The following is a 22,245-nucleotide window of genomic DNA, read 5'->3' as shown; positions in this document are numbered from 1 at the left end:
AATCAGCGCATTACCTTGGTGGATGAAAGGCCTTTAGAGCAGACTGTCCGTTCTGCACCAGACTCCTTCACTCTTTAGTCTGATCATCCCTGACAAATGCAGCAAAACAATCATCATAATAATCATCAAGCTTATACTCTTACTTGCTGCTTCTATTGTTCTGTGGTACACATTTAAGCTTTGTTGTAAACTTTAAAATAGAACTGAATTAATGGTTTACAGCTTTGCACTAAATGTTTTATGGCAAGATGCTCATTCCATCAACCCAGGTACATATGCCTTACTTGTATATACTGTTCCATATTAATGAGCATCACTAGATCATTATCTGTTTCATAACATTGCTACATCTGGCTTTAACTATAAGGATTATTCCAATAATTACAAATGACGTCCAGTAAAAAAAAAAGGAAAATTTTTATTTTTTTTTTTTTTAAATCTAGAACAGGCTCTTTTGGAAAAACCATCAAGTAGGGTGGAGTCAAAAGACCTGGCTGAGGTCGGATTGGACATGCTCAGTCTCTATGGTTATGCCAGTGCTCCCATTGGATCCCAGGCAGGGAGAATAACCGGATCCTGCTTCATGACCTCCTGGACCTCAGGGGTGAGGTATTTCTTATCCACCACCACTTCATAAACGTATTCTGAAAACCACTCGTCCGTCATGATCAGATAACCTAGAGGAAAAAAAAACAAAGCTAAGATTAGTTACCATAAAGAGTAGAGAGTAGGGAGAGAGAGTAGGGAGAGAGAGAGAGAGAGAGAGAGAGAGAGAGAGAGAATGAATAGTGGATCAAAAACAACCAGCTCAAGTTTTAATGCCATCCATGAACTAGTAGACTTCTTGTTAAATCTGTATAATAAATGAGGATTAATAAGTAGATTAATAAAGTATTTTGTGTGTAGTTTGCCTGCTCTTTCCATACTTCAGGGGTTTCCTCTAGCTACTCCGGTTTCCATCCCAAGTTCAAAAACACATGCGTTGTAGGTTGATTAGCATCTCTAAATTGTCCGTAGAATGTGAATAGATGTGTGTAAATGCAAACGGCATTTGAATTCAACTCAAGAATGAAAGAACAACCTTTTATATGCAAATATTATAGAGAAATAATGAGGCAGTAACATAATACACCTGGCCATGGAACAGCCAAGCCAATTTTCCATATAAGTTTGGTCCTTTAAAAACACTAAACCTTTTCATGATCTTTTCAGAATTCTTTTGAATTAACACACCACCTTCCAAATTGTTTTGATGGCAGAGAAGGAGCCTCTCCCTCTGAAATCCTTAATGCATTATCCAATAAGCCACCAGACAGCACTTAGACATTTTCATACAAGTGTGTAACAATGTACAGTTTATAGCTTCATATTATCAATGTGGTGAAGTTTAATTAAAAAAAAAAGCAGGAAGTGGCACTAAGTAGGTAACTTCTAGACATGGTTGACAACGGATGTGGTAGGGGTTGATGAATAAAAAAAGCCATGAACAAATACAAAAACACACACACACATCTCAGCCTGAGAAACTGTTCCTGACATGCAGTAGACATGTGGATTTATTTTACATGGCTAATCACATAGAACTTGTGCAAATGTTGGAAACAGTTCCCTAATTCGTGTGTGTGCTTTCAGGCTCTGAGGATGTCTGTGCCTTTCTATTTCAAACTGCTCCACTTTATTCTACACTGTTATTGTCTGCATGACTGCAGATGAACAGATAACAGATCTGTTAGGGAGGTATCAAAAACTGTCAAAAACTAGCAAAAGCTGCAAGCTGATCACACAAACTGGCTTGCAGTTTCTATTGTTATGTTGAACGGCACATCTTGTAGTAATATTACACAAAGCTATAATGTGGTTCATATGAGACATGACCTAGAATGAAAGGACACTTAAATATATTCCTCATTCCACATTAAAAAAAAAAAGCTGTCAGCAATATTTCCTCTTTTTTTATCTGGCTTAAAACCTAAAAGCACAAAAAGGGCAGCAACGAGGATAAAATAATCAATCATAGCCGAGTTTTTTTTTCCCTCTTCCCTTTTTAGTATAGCTCATTACAGTCTAATCTCTGAGGGGAAACAACTGTTAGAACAAATTTGAGCACTGCTGACCGTCTAACCTCAAGCATAAATTTTTCTCTCTCCCAAGGCCAACAATGTCTCGCTTCTTTCAAACAAATATTGCTTCAAAGCCACAAAAATGGTATGATTTATTCAAATGAAAATCTACTTGTGTACAGTCATAATTCATTTGAAATAGTAGCTTATTACTGCACTTTAACTGGAGGAGTCTTCAGCATTCACTTGGGTTTATAGAATAATAGAATATTGCAAGGTTTCAGGAAACTTTGAACTTTTAAACAGATGATGATTTAGTTCGAAGGCAAAAGATTTGCAAAGCATGACTGAGCTAAAAATAAAAACTTGATAATCTGGGCAAGAATGTAGGGCTTATTAAAGAGAGAGTGTGAATGCATAGACATCTACACACACCACAAATGTTACCTATTACTTTTATTACATTTCAAAGAAAGCTTTTAAAAATGAAATGAACTGCATAATAAACATAAGTCTATATGCTATATGCAGGTATAGTGAGACTGATGGATTAGACCTGTCCATTCCTTGACTACTTATGATAGACATTAACACCGCACAAGACCTGCTATGTAGAAAATGCTCTGACCCAGTTGTCCAACATCACAACTTGGCTTTTGTCAAAGACGCTCAGATCCCTGACACTTGCCCATTTTCCTGTTTCCACACAACTAATACATCAATGTTATTCACTTCACCTATTTTTGATTTTAATGTTATGGCTGATTAATTACACCAAAGTGCACCAGTAAAAAGAAAATCCCATTATAATAAAAAGAAAAAAAGGTTGTTTTTCTTTACTCTACCAATTAGTAGTCCAACATCTTAACCACTAGGCTACCACATCCCCCAAATGTACTAAAGTGCATATGTAGAATTCATAATGGTAAAAATGCATATTGTAAGTTCCAGAAACTTCCATTTTCATTCAAAGTTGTACCGATAGAGTATAAAGGACAACAACGTAGCAAATGTCTTGAAAGAAAGAGTCAGGGCTCAAGAAACACATATGAGACAGATTTCCTTGGCCAAGAGTGAATTATGAACTCATAAAAAAGGAGAAGAGGAGAGGTCCGGGATGTAATCCTTTTGGAAATTAAATTAGCCCCTCTGGAAAGACAAATAGCTTCAGTTTATATAATGCAGAGCAGCGTGCGAGGCAAACTACAGACAAACTACAGACAAACTCTTGCCCTCTAAGCCAAGAAAACTCACCCTTATTCCCACGATCATCACCCCATGAGTTCTCCACTCTCCACTTCTTGTAGCATCCCTCCTTCCCTTCCTGATAAGAGAGAGAGGGGTTTAAAAAAATCAAAATAGCACAATGTTTAATTAATGTTATGTTAAAATGTGTTACCTCCATTTAACATAACAGTCAAGAAATTTTTCAACACATATGAATCAGATAAAATGTCATAATGATACACAGGCATCCCTGAGGGCACTGAAATTGTACACTTTATTGTAATGTTGTGACAGTCTTTATAATGAACATAAAGAAACCAAAAGTGTCCCAAAAGGGTTCTGGGACTAAATTGGCCCCAGTTTAACATTAGCAGTTTATCAGCAAGAACAGCATTATGAGGACCATATATTTCAGTGTCAAGTACTCCCTTAGCACATGCTAGTCTTTGGTGCATATGGCCCTCTGGTTCTCAGTTCTCTTTCCCTTTAGGGTTTCCCACAGCAAAACGTCAACCTTGGTGACTGCAATTGTGAAACACAACTCTTACCCAGCTATTAGTGGGAAGGTGTGGAAACTCTTAACACAGCTGTTGTCATTTATATGGGAAATTGACAGTAATTTCAAGTACTGGAGATTAAAAGAATGGTAAACTGTGTGAAAAGAGGGGAAATGTGGAGGAAGAGATAAAGAGAAACAATTTTTTTTGGTGGGTGAAAATGGCTTTTTAATACTACACTGGGTAGTTTCACTTCATTTTACTAGTCACCACAATGCGTAGTGCTATAAATTTGTAGTGTCTTATTTTATGTCATTTTGTATATTTGTATACTGTATATAGTATGGGGTACATATTACTGTGGCCACCAACTGAACAAGGAAGCCAGTTTTCCATTCTTTTTGCATGTTGGCATTTTTGCCTGTAGTCACTTGAAGTTTTTTTTGTGTGTTCAGTACCTTGTCAGTAACTGCAGTAAGGACCATGGCATGGGTCATCAGGGAATCTCCAAAAATCAGCCGCTCTGCCTTATTCAGGTTCTTTACTGATACACCAAACACCAGCTCGTGGTTAAAACTATGTACCGAAAAAAAACAACAAAAACAATGAGCTCACCTTTGGAAACTGTAGCTTGAATTTTTTATAAGCCTATAATGTCATACCAAACACACTTGCTGATAGTGACAATGTCTCACACTCATTTCTCACAGTCATAAACAAGAATACTGAGGTCTCTTACACATTCATGTCATTGATGCCCAGTTTGCCATGGAAATGCTTTCCTACATCACAACCAAACCACACAGCCTGCCAGAGATCAAGAGAGAACACAACAAAGTTCAGCTGTAAGTAGGACAATGATTACAATCAAAGAACACTTGGGTGTCAGCAGTTATAGTTGTCCATTTACTGCCCATTATGATTGTTCTTATGTTTCTTTAACCTGGGGACAAATTCTTGTGGAGCAAACACTACTTGTGTCTAACAGCCAACAGTAGCAGTATTTTTGGAAAGCTATATGTGTGTTTTTTTGTATTGTGGTTCCTCTCTAATGTACATGTATTTTTGCTGTTTAAAGCCAGAATGATCAAACAGCCATTTTAGCATCCTAACCAAAACAAAGATAAATACATTTTGGCTATTCATCCCAGGAATTATCTGAATCAAGGTCAATAGTGTACAGGGCATCAACCTCTCCTTCCTTTATGGAATCAGCAGCAGCTTTCTTCAAGACCTCAATGGGTTGATTATTATAATGTGTACTGCGTCCAGCCACCATATTTCCCAAGTATTCCACACTGTACAACTTCTTATACAGATTCTGAGGCCTGGGGTCATTCACAAGGCACACCTGAAAAGAACAGAGCAGGTATCATAGCCAATAATTCACAATACTGAGAGCGAAGAAATGTGGAAGAATGTAATGGAGATTTTTCAGGGTTTTACCTTGTCCTGAAGGTTGTAGATGGGCTTGACATACTGTACGTAAAATTCCTTAGGGGTCAAAGGCCCTATGCGATGGAAGTTCTTGTCCTTGTCCCTGTACTCCCAACAGATATTTTCTGGAGGACTTCCCAAACACACACTTACCACTCTAAACACCTGCACCCAAAAAAACACAAGTCTGAGTTAAAGTTCAGATTGCAGCAGAAATCTGGTTTCATAATTCTCCTGCTCAGATATCCTAATGAAAAAAAAACAGATTGGTTATATACAAGTCTCAGCTAATCTCTAAATTGGGCTCAAGCTGTGTGTTTCTCTCAGCACTGTTTACAGCCTCCTAGATTTATCTCTGGTATTTCCTTCCCTCCCCTGCCTAAGCCACGAACTATACTGTATGTACTGATAGTCCACTTCCTCACAGCAGAGAATATCTAATCCATAATAGGGTTTGTGAGAGTACGTGTCAGAGTCATTCACGAACATGCACACAAAAGTTTAAATCCAGGCCCAGATAACACTTGTAAGAATAAAACTAATTTGGTAAAAACGGAGTTTTAAAACTACAGTTTAAGCTTTGCCTTGGCCAATCAAGCCCACTGATTTCACCAGACAGAAACAGAAATCTTGTAGAAATATAGACATTTCTACAAGAACCCAAATATTGTATGTCCATTCCTCCAACTCCAGCCCTCTCCCGTAAAAGTGAGCCATTAAGTTTCCCAGTTTGTTTTCATTGTCCAGTCCCCTTGGGTGAAGGATAAATGCTAGCAGTGCCCATCCCTTATTTCTCAGTGTTGACCCAATATTGGACCCAGATGCTTTAAGTACACAAACAACCTCATGCTCTCCTCCTCACACCCTTGCTCTTCCTTGGCAGATTAGATAAATGTCTGGCTCCATCCAAATACAACACTGGCACCCACATTTCTTCCATTTCCCTGTGCGTTGAAAAGTGCTGCTGTACAGAACAATGGCAACGGTTTGAGTGACATCAGAACATAGTCACAAAGTCAATATTGAAACACCTGCCTGTGGCCAAGTGGTCAAACGAACTGCAGAAAAAACAGAGAGGCTCATCCAGGGAGGGTTGAGGGGTAAGGAAGATGATTACATTAATTTAGTAGTGAATCTTTAAGGAAACTTAACTTCAAGGAAATTCACTGTCTCATAACCCACTAAATCTCTTTTAGCCAAACTGCCAGAAGCTTTTCCCTTTATCAGGCCCACTGTACCCTTTATCATGCCCAAGTTCTTATTTAACCCTTAGTACAGTTGCCCCATTCCATGCATTTTTCAAGTGAAATCTAAAGCCTCATTTTTAATTTGAATTAAATCCTTTTTTCATTTGAACTATACAGCCTGCTGCTCATGTACTGCTAACGTGCCTGATATTAACAACAAAAAAAGATTGCAAGCTAAACCTCTGGAAGCTAAACCTGCAAGCTAAACCTTAGATTATTATGAGACTTTGAGAGATTATGAGAGGTAAGTGTATGTGTGTATTGACTTCAGGTTAATTTAAAGGTGTGACCACCTCCTGAGACTCTCCAACCATGCACATCAATAAGAAGCGTTGTAGAAGATGAGCTGGAGGAAACAGAATCGTAGTGGGTGGCTTGAAGAGAGTTTAGATCACATGCAGAGAAGGCCACACAAGTTTCTGCTTTTCTTTCTGACATGTCCAAGTTACTACTATGATAACTGAGATCACAAGCACCTGCAGCACAATCCACAGGCAGTGAAAATTGTTAATAGGACCAAAAATGAAATATGTAGGTTATGACATCTCTTGCTGTCCTGGTTCTCCCTCATGATAAGAGAACTGGAGATCCAGTTCCCTCTCAAGCACTTATTTTCAGTATGTCACTATGGAATGAGCTGGAAAGCTGATACCATGTGTGTCTGTTTGCAAGCTTACACTAAGAACACATGGCAACACCGTGGGTTTAGTCAAATTAATAATAAAAAAAAATCTTGCAAAAAAGTGTAGCAAACTGTTCATTGCCACACTTTTTTGCAAGATTTTTTTTATTATTATTAATTTGACTAAACCCACAGTGTTGCCATGTGTTGGGTTTAGCCTTCCATGGCTGAAGCAAATTTTCATAGGTCGGGCCTTGAAATGTAAACTTTTTCATTGAGATAATGAAAGTATGTGTCTTTCAGGGCAAAAGACATGAATCGCCTGGACCAACAATGTGTAAAAGAGTTGCCTGGGTCAACAACCTAAACTGTGTGTGTGCACAGATCTAACAGCAAGTTTTAAGTTTTAGGCCCCTTCTTTTCAATGGTACCAGTATACCCTGGTCTCTCTACCTGGGGCCTTGTAAATGCACCATATTTTTAGAAAGAAGCAATGGTGTGTGCTTATAAGACGCAACTGGGGCTCTATCTGGCTATCCAAGTGTCTTTATTTCTGTCCAGACAGTCATGACCTGTGGGCTAATGAGCCATTTACAAGTCCCTCATGATCACAGCATCTTTGGAGAACTGGGGCGTTTTCTTCCTGGAGAGGCAGCGGTGGTATTTATTTCATGAGGAGGCATAACTGGAGTGCTTTGCCCTCCCTTTTCTTTTCCTTAAAACACTTTTTCATGGCTGTCACAGTCTGAACAAACGCATAAAAGAGAAGCAAAAAACAGAACACCTATATACCCCCCAGAAGCAGTGTATATTGTCATTAGGAGCAGATCTGAGCTTCCCAGATTTTTCAGTCAGCAGCTTTGATGTTGCTAATTATGTTGCTAAGTATGTCAAGTTCAAACAACATCTTGATTGTCAACCCAATGCATGTGGAGCCCAGGGGTCTAGTTGTGGAAGGCAGAAAGCGGTGTGCTTTCTCAGACTGTAGTACCGATTATAAAGCCATTTCACACAGTCTGTGTAGTAAACACTGGTCCATCTCCAAGGCCATTCTTCTCAACAATTCCTCAACAACGGCAACCAATCTCACACATACATTTGTGTGTTTGCTTCTGTTCCCCAAACATGACTTCTGTTGGATGAAAGCAAATAATAATATGTGATATAATAACAGTTCTTCTCGTTATAGAGGTACTATGAACATACAATCAGATTGAGTTACAGAATTGTCAGATGATACACAGGATCAGGGTAGCCATACATGGGTGAGAAATGGACTTGTTTAAATTTAAATCTTACAGCATATGAGCCTACATTCATGGCTGGCATCGGTTCATACAATTACACACAATCTAATAACAATGACCTGCCCCAGAAGCTTGCCAACAAACTGAACAAGTCCATTTCAATCAGCAAAAAAGTAAAAAAATAAATAAATAAAATAGATGTATTGAGAATGGAAAATTTGTTTAAATCAATTACAAGATGAACAACATGGACTTTTGACATCTAGTTTACAAACAAACCCCAAAACACCTCTCATGCCTCATCAGACTATAAATCAGAATTGTGTTTATTTGCATTGGATGTTCTAATTTATAGACACTTGAATGTTGTTGCTTCTAACCTGATTCGACTAAAGCAAAAGAGATATGAATTATTCAACACTATTGTCTCTCTTAAACTTCTCAGAATTATTATATTTTAAGTAACACGGGAATCAATTTAAATTCTACTAGTTATAGCCATAGCCATAGGGAAGCAGGTAGACTAATTTTCTGGCTGATATTCAGTAAGAATATAGACTTCATTCGGGCCCCTCACATTTAGTCTGTGTAACATCAGCCTGTGTCTCCGTAACTAGATCTGACAAATATTACTTAACCTGGATCAAAGCTGACCAGGTTTCATCTGCATGTATTCTTACACACGCTCACATAAGGGGAAAGCAGAATATGTGCAAAAAAGCTGTTAGTAATTACTGCATGTGCATACAGCGCCATTTTACTTTTAAACAAAGCCAAAAACTGCTGGATAAAATATGCACCAGACAGACACAATGCAATACAGGGCTGTTAAGGGTTTTTGTGCATTTTGTATCAGATCCTTTTTTTTTCCATTTTAATAAGTAAATTAATTGAAACCAACTGCAATACCAGTATGTTTGACTAAAGCTGTTTGGAAAATATTTTAAAACAGGATTTTCTGTCTGTGGTGTATTATGTTACGTACTCTTCATAAAGATTATTATATATATATATATATATATATATATATATATATATATATATATATATATATATATATATATATACATCCATATGTGTAAAAGAAAAAAAACAGTTTCTTGAAAAACAAATCAAGATAATAAAGCAAGATAATCTCTTTATAAATAAATTACAAATATAATCATCTTAACAAAAAAACAAACAAACAAAAAAAAAAAACAAATCACTTTTGACATTATGTTTCAGTCCTAGTGGATTGACAAGAAAAGGTTAGATGAAGAAGTTTAGACCACAAAATAGCTTGATTACTGACTGCTTTTTTCTAGTAATCAAGTTATCTGGTTTTATTTTCATGATACAACCCTGCTTGCTCACATGTACAGCTTTGCCAGCCACAAGACTATAACAAACCGAGACAGCATCTCTCAGCAGTCTGATCCCACGCTTTAACACATGCTCCAAAGGGTCTTTTATGGGCACACCAGCTAAACAATACTAGCGTACACAGGTGGACAAACAGTCACCTAATCAACAAATAGGAACATGTCAAGAGCAAATAGGCCAGGTGACACAGTCTAGTATAATCAGCTACTTGAGTCACATGTAGGAGGTGTAAACAATGTACTGTTAAAAGACTTCTTATTTTATTACTGTTAGAGGTGTCTCAATATAGCAGCAGATCTACCAAGTTGGTCAAAGCAATGCTGCTAATGCTCGTGTGGCATCTCTGCTCTGCACAGACGGTGCAGGTACAATAATACTGCAAGTGAGATTGCCTTTGCCACTGCGTTAGATGCTGAGAGATAATAATCTTGTTTGTAGAACATTCTGTCATCAAGCCGATGGAGGTGTGCGTGTTCATTTTCTCTCATATTCATACACATACAGCAATATCACGGCCGTAAAATCCAAACCTAAGTCAGGTAACAGCCCAACATACAGCATTTTTTTATACAAATTTAACAAAAGCAAATTTCAGAAGCGCCACGTGATAATCACGTCTGGATAATTCAAGTCCTGATAGACCATCTGGTGTGAGCTAGTCTTTGTTAAAATGGTGTGTGGCAGTAAAGCAGCCATATGGATTAGAGACTCCTGAATGCATTATTTACTAATCCAGATAAAAATCACTGCTCTACTAATCTGTAACAATGCAATTTTAAACATCATTTTACAGTGATACAGAAAAAGTATACAAGCAGAAACAATCTTAAGCAGAACTGTCTCAGAAATCTAGTCCAACAGACAAGACATTGTTATTGCAGCCAAAGGCGGTTATTAACATGCTATGCTACTAATTATACACTAATAAATCCTGTCATTTAGCTTCAAATCTTTTATTCAAATACAATTTGATACATAGAGTATTAATTAGGGTCTTTCATTTTCAAAGGTAGTTTTTGGACAAATTAATATAATATAACAGAAACGTGAAAGTGTATCACTAACGTATTGTGGTATAGTATCTTCTACTTCTGGCTTGCAGGAAAAAGGAAGGAAATCTTGCCTAATAAACCTGGAACTTCTTCTTTATTATATTTGAATAATTGTCCGTAGTGTTTTAGTAACCACGCAGGAGCAAAGATTTCTCTCTGCACAATATCAGGCACACTAAATGGCTTTAGTCAGGCATGTTTAGTGTTATGGCACCCTCATCTGACTGCAGGATGTAGTGACATCTTCCTCTTTTTTTTTTTTTTTTTTTTTTTTAAATTTACCAAACTTACTGACCTCTAGGGTTGGGAACCGAGAACCGGTTCTTATTCAGAACCGTTTCTGTTTTTTAACAGGAACCGGAACCGCGCGGAATATTTAAGTTTCGGTTCCAAACGCGGTTCCGATGCGATGACGGGCAAAGCGCTGGTCACTTTAAATAGCCATGTCTTACCTCATGTATATTAATTGTTTACACTGTTTACAGTCACGCAACCAAATCACGCAACCAAATTAACGCAGCTTATCACAGAAATCAGTCACTCGCGCTGCTGTGCTGAGGTACGCTGTGTGTTAAACACAGGGTCGGTTCTATTATTTCATCTTTAGGGAGTTTTAGCCCTCAGTGAGAATTTGAAACAAGAAGAGTTTTATATTATATATTATATGACTACATAGTAAGCCAAAAGTTATGGTAATATTAAATGGCAAAAGTGGACACCAAAATTTTATGCATAATGTAATGATGTCAGTTTTGAATCAAATCAGTTCATGTATGTGTGCATTCTCTACAAACAGTGTGTCCAATGAATGCAGTCATTAATAAAAAATATTCCCAAGACAAAGACCAAATCAATAAATGTTATTTTTATTTAGTATTGAAAGGATTGTTTGCATTACTATTTTGTTTGTGCTATCAACTCTGATAATAGGAATAGTGAAATTTCACTGCTTTTGGTTGCCGTCTTTGCGGTTTAACCGCTGATTAACGTTATAGATAAACGCCTCCAGCTCTGACTGCGCGTGCACGCTGCGCGTACCTGTGCTTCTCCGTTCAAATAAAGCAGACGGCTGATGACGCACTTTTGAAAGACTAAAACGCACGCGCGTAAAAGCAAAGGGAAAAAATCGCTCTTGGATCAAACTGATAAATAATATTCTTTCCAATCGAAAACATGTCCTGCATTTTAACGTAATTTTTCTTTTTTATTTTTGAAAAAAAAAAATATACTTATAGTTTTAGGGTGGCTGAGATCACAGACAGGTGGGCTGGAGCCACCGTAAAAAAGGGCTAGAACCGCCCCTGGTTAAACATGTCTAAAAAAAGTCTAAAGTGTGGATTCATTTCCAAAGCTACAACAATGAAGCAAATCTACCCCCTCTGAGAGGGTTTTCTCCACAGCTGGAGATACAATAAGCCAGGAAAGGTCTCGTCTTCTCCCAGAGAAAGCAGACATGTTAATTATTCTTCAGAAAAATTGCTAACTGTTTTGCTAAGTTGTAATTCTGAATGTTAAATTTGATGTTGGATTTATTTAAATTTAAATTGATATAAATTGAAACGCTGTTTAAAATATTTGAAGAGTGATTAATAAACACAAATGGAATTGTTTAAGTATTGTGCATTATTTTTCACATTTCTTTTATTATGGAATCGGAATCAGAATCAGAACCGGGAATTGTAAGGCAGAACTGGAACCGGAATCGGAACCGGAAAATATCTTTTGATACCCAACCCTACTGACCTCCTCAATCATGGTGTCCATGGCTTCATTCAGCTCTGCTTTGGTGGCACTGCTGGCCACCATGTTCCTCAGCCTAAGACAATATTCTCTCATCTTAAAATATGAAAGAAAAAACACATGACAATTTTGTTCATGCAACACAAATAATACAAAGACACAACGCAACTTTACGATAGAAATGTTACCTTAAAGTCTAGCTGAAAGAAACAAAATGCATGTTCTTAGACTAGAAGATGCACTGAAAAATTGTTCAACAAATCCCAAATCAGTTTATTCAGTTCTGGTCCACAGATTTGACCGGACAAGTCAAGCAGTAGTTCATCACACTGTAACCATTTCTACACTAACTACAGTCAGTCTGTGCACTGAATGGAGACAGGCAACACTCTCCTCATCTATGGCTTTTTGGTACCTATATTAACTGATAGAGAAAAAATATATATATCTGCTTATAGTGAGCATGATGTCAAGTCCTTAACGGTAATTTCTTACATAGCATTATAGAATTAGGTCATAAGATTATAGAACTGGTGTACATTACTTGCAGTAAATGGCCTATGCCTGAATCACAGCAATGAAGATATTTAGTACAACAGAAGTTCATGAGATATTGCTTAATCCATGTCTATCATTCAGGCGTGTCAGTGGGCATGTAGACGTGGAGGACTTTGCACCTCATGATCTTGGGTAAATTATTTGTATACTATCATGACTGTGGTATATTTCTCCCTGAGAAAATATTGTGTATACACTTTACCTAGTAGTGAGTACAAATTACTCGTAAGAATAAATCACTTGTCTGGTGAAAAAGTATTTGATAAATAATTTGGCATGTGATGAGAACTAATTGTGTCTCAAAATGTATAATCTTTTTATATTATATTTTACTATGTACTGTGCTGTAATTCAGATATATTAATATAAATGTATTAAGTCAATTCTAGTTAATCAGATCTAATAAATGACCACTTAAAATTAACATTTAGTGTAAATCAGCTCTGACCTCTAGCGGTAGATACTTGGCCAATAAATCCACATTTAATAAATGTCAACCTAAACGTGGGAAATATTGAGCAGTATACCTTGTGATTGAGAACATCATTCATTCTGCGAGAGGCCTCAGAGCTGTGAGACTCAGGGAAACACTTCTTTGGGATGACACCATATTTTTCTAGAAAGCACAAATATCAATATCTGTCATATGTTTTATTTATTTTTACCCTAATCTATTTACATACTGGGATCATTTACATTTTAAATAAAGACTGCATTCATAATATACTATTTAGATTACAGTAAATATATACAATATTATATATAAATAAATACAATATTAATAATAGATTGCTGTTTTTCATACAGTGTTTATAAAGGGAAGAACCGAAAAGCAAAATATTCGTTCATTCACCTCCAGTAATCACTTTATTACAGTGATGTTTGATGTTTTTGTTTGTCAGTTAAAGCAAGAAAAACATTTGTCTTTTCAGTGTTAATCTAAACAGTGCTGAGACATTTTCTGTCCACCAATGTTCCCTTTTTTGTTTGTTTATTCAAAGTAAATACTTGAATCTCTTATCTGTAGAATTACTTTTAAACTTCAGCCAAACCTAAAACCTTTTCCCCCGGATTTCCTTTTAAGTTTTCTATACACATTTTGCATGAAAAGCCCATAATTCTTCAAAACCACCAAGCCTGACTCATCTTCAATACAGAAGTGTATATACTGATATATTAAAACAAACAGACTTGGGGCTAGATATACAAACCGACCAATAAGGTTGACCAGCATATCCCACTGTCCACCATCATTGGTAGGATTTGAGAGCAGAAACTGGACCAATCGGCCATCTACGGGCTCGTTCTTCTGGGCCGTCTCTACATAGCTGTGCAGGAAGTAATAGCAGCGTTCCACCTGCAAAAAACATACAGCGATAAAGAGACAGTGAAAGATAGAAAGAATGAAAGAAAGTCAAAAAGACCGTGAGAGACAGCACTGTCATAAAACTGGGAGAAAATCACTTTAGTGATGGAGGTAGCAGTGATGAGGATGTTGATGTTCTCTTTAGCAGTGACGAGGATGGACAGTATTAGGAACGAGCACATCAGAGGGACAGCTCAGGTTGGTTGTTTTGGGGACAAGGTCAGAGAGGATAGATTGAGATGGTTTGGACATGTACAGAGGAGGGAGATGGTTATATTAGTAAAAGGATGTTGGAGATGGAGCTGCCAGGTAAGAGGTTAAGAGGAAGGCCAAAGAGGAGATATATGGAAGTGTTGAAAGAGGATATGAAGGTAACTGGTGTGTGAGTAGACAATGCTGAGGATAGAGTTAGGTGGAAACAGATGATCCGCTGTGGCGAGCCCTAACGGGAAAAGAAGAAGAAGAAGAAGAAGAAGAAGAAGAAGAAGAATATGCTTGCTATAAATATTGATGATTAATTGTAAATAAAAGATTTTCGGATGTATTAATGTTCTGTTGAAATGTACACACACTCCTACAGATATACAGTACCAGTTATGATGAAGAAGGAGTGAAATTTGTGTTTGTTCATTATACAGTCACTTTTGACTGAATACAATTATGATGAACATGCCCTGATATTTACAACAGTAATGGAAACAGTAATGCTAGTATAATAGAATTATTATGTAATGGTACGCTTCTATAGACAGCACAAATCAAATTCTATATCTGTAAGCCTTCCAGTAACAGAGTAACTTACCTTATCCCAGAAAAAGAGATAGGACTGACTGAATTCAAACTCTTCTATATTAAACTTCTTCATAAAAGGAAGTCGCATTACATTGAGGCACGAGAAGATCCAACATCTCCCTAACAGAAAAAAAAAAGAATTAATTTGTTTATTTATGGTCGATACCAGGAATGTCATTTATAAAAAATGGTTGACTAGCTCGTTCATGTGTGAAAGATTTGAAAACATTTTTTGATTTTGGAAATGTTTAATTACGATTGTTTTGCACTGTACGTCAAAAATAGGAAATACAATAAAAGTGCAACTGTATGTTCAGTTAAGTTGTAAGAATATGAACAGAATTACATGACTTTACTTTGTAATAAAAAAAAGTTAAAAAATAATAATGTATTACTGTGTAATAGAGATTTGGAAAGATTTTTTCCCAGCTGGTCAAGACCTTAGTTCTCAGTATAGTTTGTTAAAATTTCCTGGTTTTATCTGTTACCTGAGTTCTTCTGGTTGGTGACAGGCTTGCCCTCGGCAGGGATGGCATGCTGAAAGATATGCACTGTGTCTTGGACTGTCTGTCTGTGCAGACACACTTCTAGAGGGTCGATGCAGGTCGAAACATTTTGGGCGAGCAGATATCGAGGCTCACTCCGCAGACGCTTAATAAAAGCAGATACTTTTTCCCCATTCAGGCCTGTGGTTAGACACAATAAAATGGAGTCAATGTCCATTAGGATTACAGAGTAGCTTTAATTGCATATCTTCTGTAAACCTGAGAATCTGGACAAGAATGCAAAGCCCATAGAGGTCAGACAGGGAGAAAATATCGAAAGAAGTTTTAGCAAGACGGTGCATCCTCTGTATGTATTACAAAATATATTCTATATTCTTATTACTATGTGTCTTGATTCAGCAAAACAGCTAAGTTAGGATAATTATGCCCATATTAAGTACACTATTACTTTGTAGGAAATAATGATAAACATATTCTGCTAAAAATAACTATATAGCGCATTATAATTATAATTTAAGAATAAGATCTGTAGTGGGTCCGTACAAGCTATTGGCTGATATTTGCTGCTCTGATCTCAGCATTCATCCATTCCTTCATTCATTCATATTGGATCTGAGGCTTATCACAGAAAATGCAAAGCATGTGGTGGGAACAAACCATTAAAGATACACAGTCCTGACCTTAGTATTAGAAATAAAGAAAAAAAATGCTGCATCTGTCTTTATAATCATTATTTCAATAATGACCTTTGCTAAGCTAATATTTACCTTTATGGCATTTCGTAGACGCCCTTTTCCAGAACGACTTACATGTGAGCAGTTGAGGGATAAGGGCCTTGCTTGAGGGCCCATCGGTGGCAGTCCAGTACCAGCTACACAATCAGCATGTCTACAATTATTATACAATATATGGTGCTGTTATGGTAACACTGTATCTGAAGAGCCACTGGCTAACTGATTAACCATGGGATCGGGACAGGGGACACCGTGGATGTGATGCCAAACCATCACAGAGGCAAAAGTGCAGCTATTCACACTACTGATAATTTAGAGATGCCAAACAGCCTACAAAACCTGTCTTTTTACTGGGGAGGAACCAGATGTACCTGTTGGAAATCCTTAAAGCCGCCGGTTGGAAGTGGGAATTGAACCCGTGACACCACCAAGGTGAGGCGAGCGTGCAAACCATTAAAACACCAAGCCATTAAAAAAACACACCTTTCCACCTTGTTTTTCCGTCCTCCCAATGACTCGTGTGTTTATTGTGTCTTGAGATGTTTAGTTATCTGTAATGTAACCATGCAACTCTCTTTCTTTTAGTTTGATTTTTCATCTTATGATGATGATGATGATAAAGATTAATCATAGTAGCAGTAGTATTAAGAATTTGATTTATCTGTAACTTCCTTAGATGCCTTTAAAATCAATTATAAATAAAAAATACCATTATTATGTTTTGTTGTTGTTGTTATAAAGCTTTATACACGTTGTTAATTGGAAGCACGAACAGTTATCTGTTCTGTAGAAAGGGCCAAAGGTTAGCCATCAGAGTGACTTGCAACTTTTTATTCTCAACACAACAGAGAGGATCACAGCCTCCTACGTCCTTTATGTTCAGTATTATGTGCATTACAGACTCTTATCACACTCAAGTGGCTGTAGATCTGCTTTTAAACCCTTCACAGCAGATCCTGAAACCACACTATTCACTCCTTTAAGTTTCCACAGGAACACCAAGAGGACACGAAACTCACAGCTTCACCTCCATATCGGATCCTTTCTGGATTTACACAATATCTTAATAAACCATTTAGACAATGAACGACAAGCTAACGACATTTCTCTTTATGTATTGGGTTCTGTTAGCTTCAAGGCTAACCGGCTATGCTAACTATTACAGAATTGCCCTTTACTAAATATACCTGACTATCTGGACAGAGTCTAAGTTACAGAGCACACCAGGAAGTTGTTAAGAGACAACATACATACCTGCATCCATGTTTGCTCGCTGATCGACTCTTTACCGGTTATGTGGCTTTTTTCTTCGCCTTTGTTTATTTTATTCGTCGACAGACAGCCAGTCAGAGAGCGCGGAATCCCGGAAACAGGAAATGCAAAGTACTTTCCAGTCAGAGGATCCTCAGTGCTGAGGTTCTGTTATGTCTGAACAGAAATACATTAGTTTCGTGCGGCTAAATATCTACCACAATGATGGGGTGCTGAAACACTGCGGAGGGGCAATAAATACGGACACCTTAGAGATACCAGTCAGCCTCATGGCATGTGTTATTACTGAGGAAACCTGCACAGGGAAAGACCCCTGACCCCAAACATACTTAAACCACAATGTCCGTCACATACAGGACTAATGAAACTAAACAACCTTTTGTTAACAATATCATACAAATACTTCTGTAAGTACTTTATAGCGTAGCTAAGTGCATTCAAGCAACATTATATATATCACCTCACACCCCTGTTAATATTCATTCATTCATTCATTCATTCATTTTCTACCGCTTTTCCGAACTACCTCGGGTCACGGGGAGCCTGTGCCTATCTCAGGCGTCATCGGGCATCAAGGCAGGATACACCCTGGACGGAGTGCCAACCCATCGCAGGGCACACACACGCACACACACACTCTCATTCACTCACGCAATCACACACTACGGACAATTTTCCAGAGATGCCAATCAACCTACCATGCATGTCTTTGGACCGGGGGAGGAAACCGGAGTACCCGGAGGAAACCCCCGAGGCACGGGGAGAACATGCAAACTCCACACACACAAGGTGGAGGCGGGAATCGAACCCCGACCCTGGAGGTGTGAGGCGAACGTGCTAACCACTAAGAAAGTCATGCAAACAGATATATCACTAATTATATGTGATATATGCGTATAAGTTTCTCACCAAAGGAAAGGAGGTTTGTTTTGCTCATGGTGTGAAGTTATATATAATGGATATTAAAAAGTCGACACACCCCTGTTAATGGAACGTAATAAATAACTTACAATAACACCCTTATAATATTGGATGTGACTGTGCTCAGAATTAACAGTCATATTTAAATGTCAGTTACTCTTGGAGAAAGCGTATGACAGGGTGCCAAGAGAAGAGCTGTGGTACTGTATGAGGAAGTCAGGAGTAGCAGAGAAGTATGTCAGAGTGGTGCAGGACATGTATGAGAGGAGCAGGACAGTGGTGAGGCATGCTGTAGGTCAGACAGTGGAGTTCAAAGTGGAAGTGGGACTGCATCAGGTTGCATTTGTGCTGTAGAGAAGAGGAATGAAAGTCAGTCGTAGTAAGACTGAGTACATGTGTGTGAATGAAAGGGAGGGAAGTGGAACAGTAAGGTTACAGGGTGAAGAGGTGAAGAAGGTACGGGAGTTTAAGTACTTGGGGTCAACAGTCCAGAGTAATAGAGAGAGTGGGAAAGAGGTAAAGAAGCAGAGTGCAAAGTGCAGGCAGGTTGGAATGGGTGGAGAAAGGTGTCAGGAGTTCTGTGAGATAGGAAAATATCAGCGAGAATCAGGGGCAAGGTGTACAGGACAGTGGTGAGAGTGGTGAGTGGTTTAGTGACATTGTTACTGAAGAAGAGACAGGAGTCTGAGCTAAAGGTAGCCGAGCTGAAGATGTTGAGGTTCTCTTTGGGAGTGACAAGATTGGACAGGATTAGGAATGAGTACATCAGAGGGACAGCTCATGTTGGACATTTGGGGGACAAAGTTATGGAGGCCAGATTAAGATGGTTTGGACATGTTCAGAGGAGGGAGAGTGATTATATTGGTAGGAGAATGTTGGACATGGAGCTGCCAGGCAGGAGGCAAAGAGGAAGGCCAAAGAGGAGGTATATGGATGTAATTAATGAGGATATGAAGCTAGTGGGTTCAAGTGTTGAGGATGCAGACGATAGGGATAGGTGGAGAGAGATGATTCGCTCTGGCGACCCCTGAAGGGAAAAGCCAAAAGAAGATTTATATGTCAGTTACTCATGTTCAAATGCAACTATGAACCAGCTAGTTCCAGTCCACTAATTTAATTGTTATTTGACTTAATTATCATACAGGGAAGCATAGTGATATATTAGTTAGCACATTTGCCTCGCACCCCTAGGGTTGACATTAAGATACCACCCTCCTCACTGTCTGTGTGATGTTTGCATGTTCTCCTTGAGGGATTTCCTCTGGGTAAACGGGTCCTCCCTCAGTCCAAAGATATGTGTTGTAGGCTGAATTGCATCTTCAAAATTTCTGTAGTGTGTGAGTGTTTATGCAGTTTTGCCTTGTGATGTTTTGACACACAGTCCAGGGGTCCCCCATCTTGTGCTCAGAGTTTGCTGCAATAGGCTACAGGCTCCCTAAAACGCTGTGTAGAAGTGTTAACAAAATGGATGGATGGATGGATCTAGTGATTCTAATTTAACATCAAATAAAGTTCAGCTGTGTCTGTAGGATTTTTTAACATGTTATTGGAGCTCATTTTTAAAAAGTATTGATCAGGAAAGGAGAAGTATAATTTGAAAAACATTGATGTTTTATGTAGCAATAATCATCAAGTGGATTAAAATGAGGCATCACAGTGACATTAATTATAACATTAACATTATTATGTTAATAGTAACATTATTATGGTCTTACACAAACAATTCTGGAACAGAAATAAGCTATATTCCAGTCAATAATAAGTCAAGTGAATAATAAGTTAAGAAACTTTTATTGTCATTTCATATATAGCTGGTGCAATACACATACAATGAAACAACCCTCCTACAAAATCATGGGGCTACTTGAAAACACAGAGCTACATAATACAACACAGTACAAAGAATTAAGTACGTAACAAAATTCTACTTAAAGTGTACTTCATTCATTCATTTCTGCTGGCCTGTCCATCTTTCTGTTTTAGGGTGTGTGAAATGTGATTGAAAGATGTAATGAAATGTACAGAAATTATGTCAAAAGAAAGGCAGGTTTTTGATTCTGACTCACCTTGTTACAATAAATGTCAGCTAGAGTAAGAGTAATAACCATACTTAACAGTGTGTGACTGCCCTCTTGTGGCAGTAAATATATTGTAATCATGGAGTTTGTTTTCAGTGATATGCTCTGTTAGTCCTGGGTTCTGTATTATTTATCATTTGTGGATTTAAGATTTTGCATATTACACACACACACACACACAGTAATATATAAAATAAATAATAATAATAATAATAATAATAATAATAATAATAATAATAATAATTATTATTATTATTATTATTATTATTATTATTTCAATTGTCTGTCCAATGAATAAATGTGCAGTTTATCCAAATCTGCTGCATAGGAAATATTGTATTGGGGGACATTAAATATTTTGAAAATGGTATATTTTACTGTCTTCCATTAGGTTGTGTCAGGTGTGCCCTCTAATGGAGAATTTTGGATCTGGGTTATGGTTATTTGTTTGCATCATTCAGCCTCAAGGTGGAGACTTTTATTTGTAAGTGCAGTGTTACGTGCTGATGCAGTGTTAGAGTGATGCAGACATCTCTTTTTTTCTACAAATATGTTTAACATAACTCAGTCTTTACATTGAATGGAATTAAACTAACTAGTTTTAATTTGTAAGTGCAGTGTTAAGTGCTGATGCAGTGTTAGAGTGATGCAGACATCTCTCTTTTTTCTTCAAATATGTTTAATATAACTCAGTCTTTACATTAAACTAGCGCTTTATGTATGCACATACTACATATGCAATGCTTTAAGAACAAACAAGTTCATAATCTGTAAGCTATAGGAATAAGCAAGCTTACAAGGATATAGTCATTCAGAGAGCAGTCTAATGAATGCATACTTGACACCTCCATCATCCTTTAGTTACTATTGTGGTTTTGGAAGAAATGGGGTTTTCTGGTGTGATACCCATTGTGGTTTTGTAGCTGTTATTTTTACTACAACAACAAACTGATAATTATTCAAAACAAAGCCTGTTTATTATGCAGACATTATCAGGTAACTGTTGTGTCTCTTAAACTGCAGGCTCCTTTGCTGTTACTCATAAATAAACCTGGAATTTAATGCCAGATGTTGCCTAATCCATCCAGCTCCCTCTGTTCTCTCCACGGGCCACATTAACAATAGTGGTGGTGCTTTTCTGAAGGAGGGGGCAGATGGGGTCCCCTTTGCAAACAATGTCTGCAGCATGGGGGTTGGGTATGTGCATAGAAAGTCACCACTGACTAGATATCACGCCAGCTTTCTCCTTTCACCAATGTGACAAAGCGGGGGGAAAACTTCAGTTTGCATGAAAGCTCATAAATCCATATTGCAGGAATGAAGGCTTTTACTCGCAGCCATCTGTCTAGAATTAACAGATGAGTACCATGTTATATTTTCTGAGAACCTTGGATATTGTGTAAACAGACAGACAGATAGATAGATAATTAAATAGATAAATAGATGAACATAAAATATATAAAAGCACATATTTTTATATATATAAAAAATAATTTTGAATAAATTCTGTAATAAAATAACCCA

At 37.5% G+C, this 22,245-nt stretch overlaps 1 protein-coding gene across 1 annotated transcript; it reads right to left on the bottom strand.

The window, feature by feature from the left end:
* Positions 1-399: 399 nt before the first annotated feature.
* On the bottom strand, positions 400-17,862 carry blmh (bleomycin hydrolase). The gene is made up of 12 exons (XM_060888112.1): positions 17,705-17,862; positions 15,699-15,896; positions 15,221-15,330; positions 14,268-14,409; positions 13,580-13,668; positions 12,498-12,590; positions 5,231-5,386; positions 4,977-5,135; positions 4,524-4,591; positions 4,243-4,360; positions 3,315-3,384; positions 400-677 (listed from the first exon to the last, which is right to left on the bottom strand). Exons 1-12 carry the CDS (start codon positions 17,712-17,714, stop codon positions 529-531), a joined length of 1,362 nt encoding a protein of 453 aa, XP_060744095.1. The 5' UTR covers positions 17,715-17,862; the 3' UTR covers positions 400-528.
* Positions 17,863-22,245: the final 4,383 nt, after the last annotated feature.

Source organism: Tachysurus vachellii, chromosome 15 (genome assembly GCF_030014155.1).
Source record: "Tachysurus vachellii isolate PV-2020 chromosome 15, HZAU_Pvac_v1, whole genome shotgun sequence".
Taxonomy (NCBI): Eukaryota; Metazoa; Chordata; class Actinopteri; order Siluriformes; family Bagridae; genus Tachysurus; species Tachysurus vachellii.
This window is presented reverse-complemented; position numbering and strand designations above follow the sequence as displayed.

Coding starts and splice junctions, on each gene's coding strand:
- blmh (XM_060888112.1), bottom strand. Junction 12,591..13,579: donor ATGATGTTCTCAATCACAAG/GTATACTGCTCA, acceptor TCATATTTTAAG/ATGAGAGAATATTGTCTTAG. Junction 678..3,314: donor TGATGATCGTGGGAATAAGG/GTGAGTTTTCTT, acceptor TTTTTCCTCTAG/GTTATCTGATCATGACGGAC.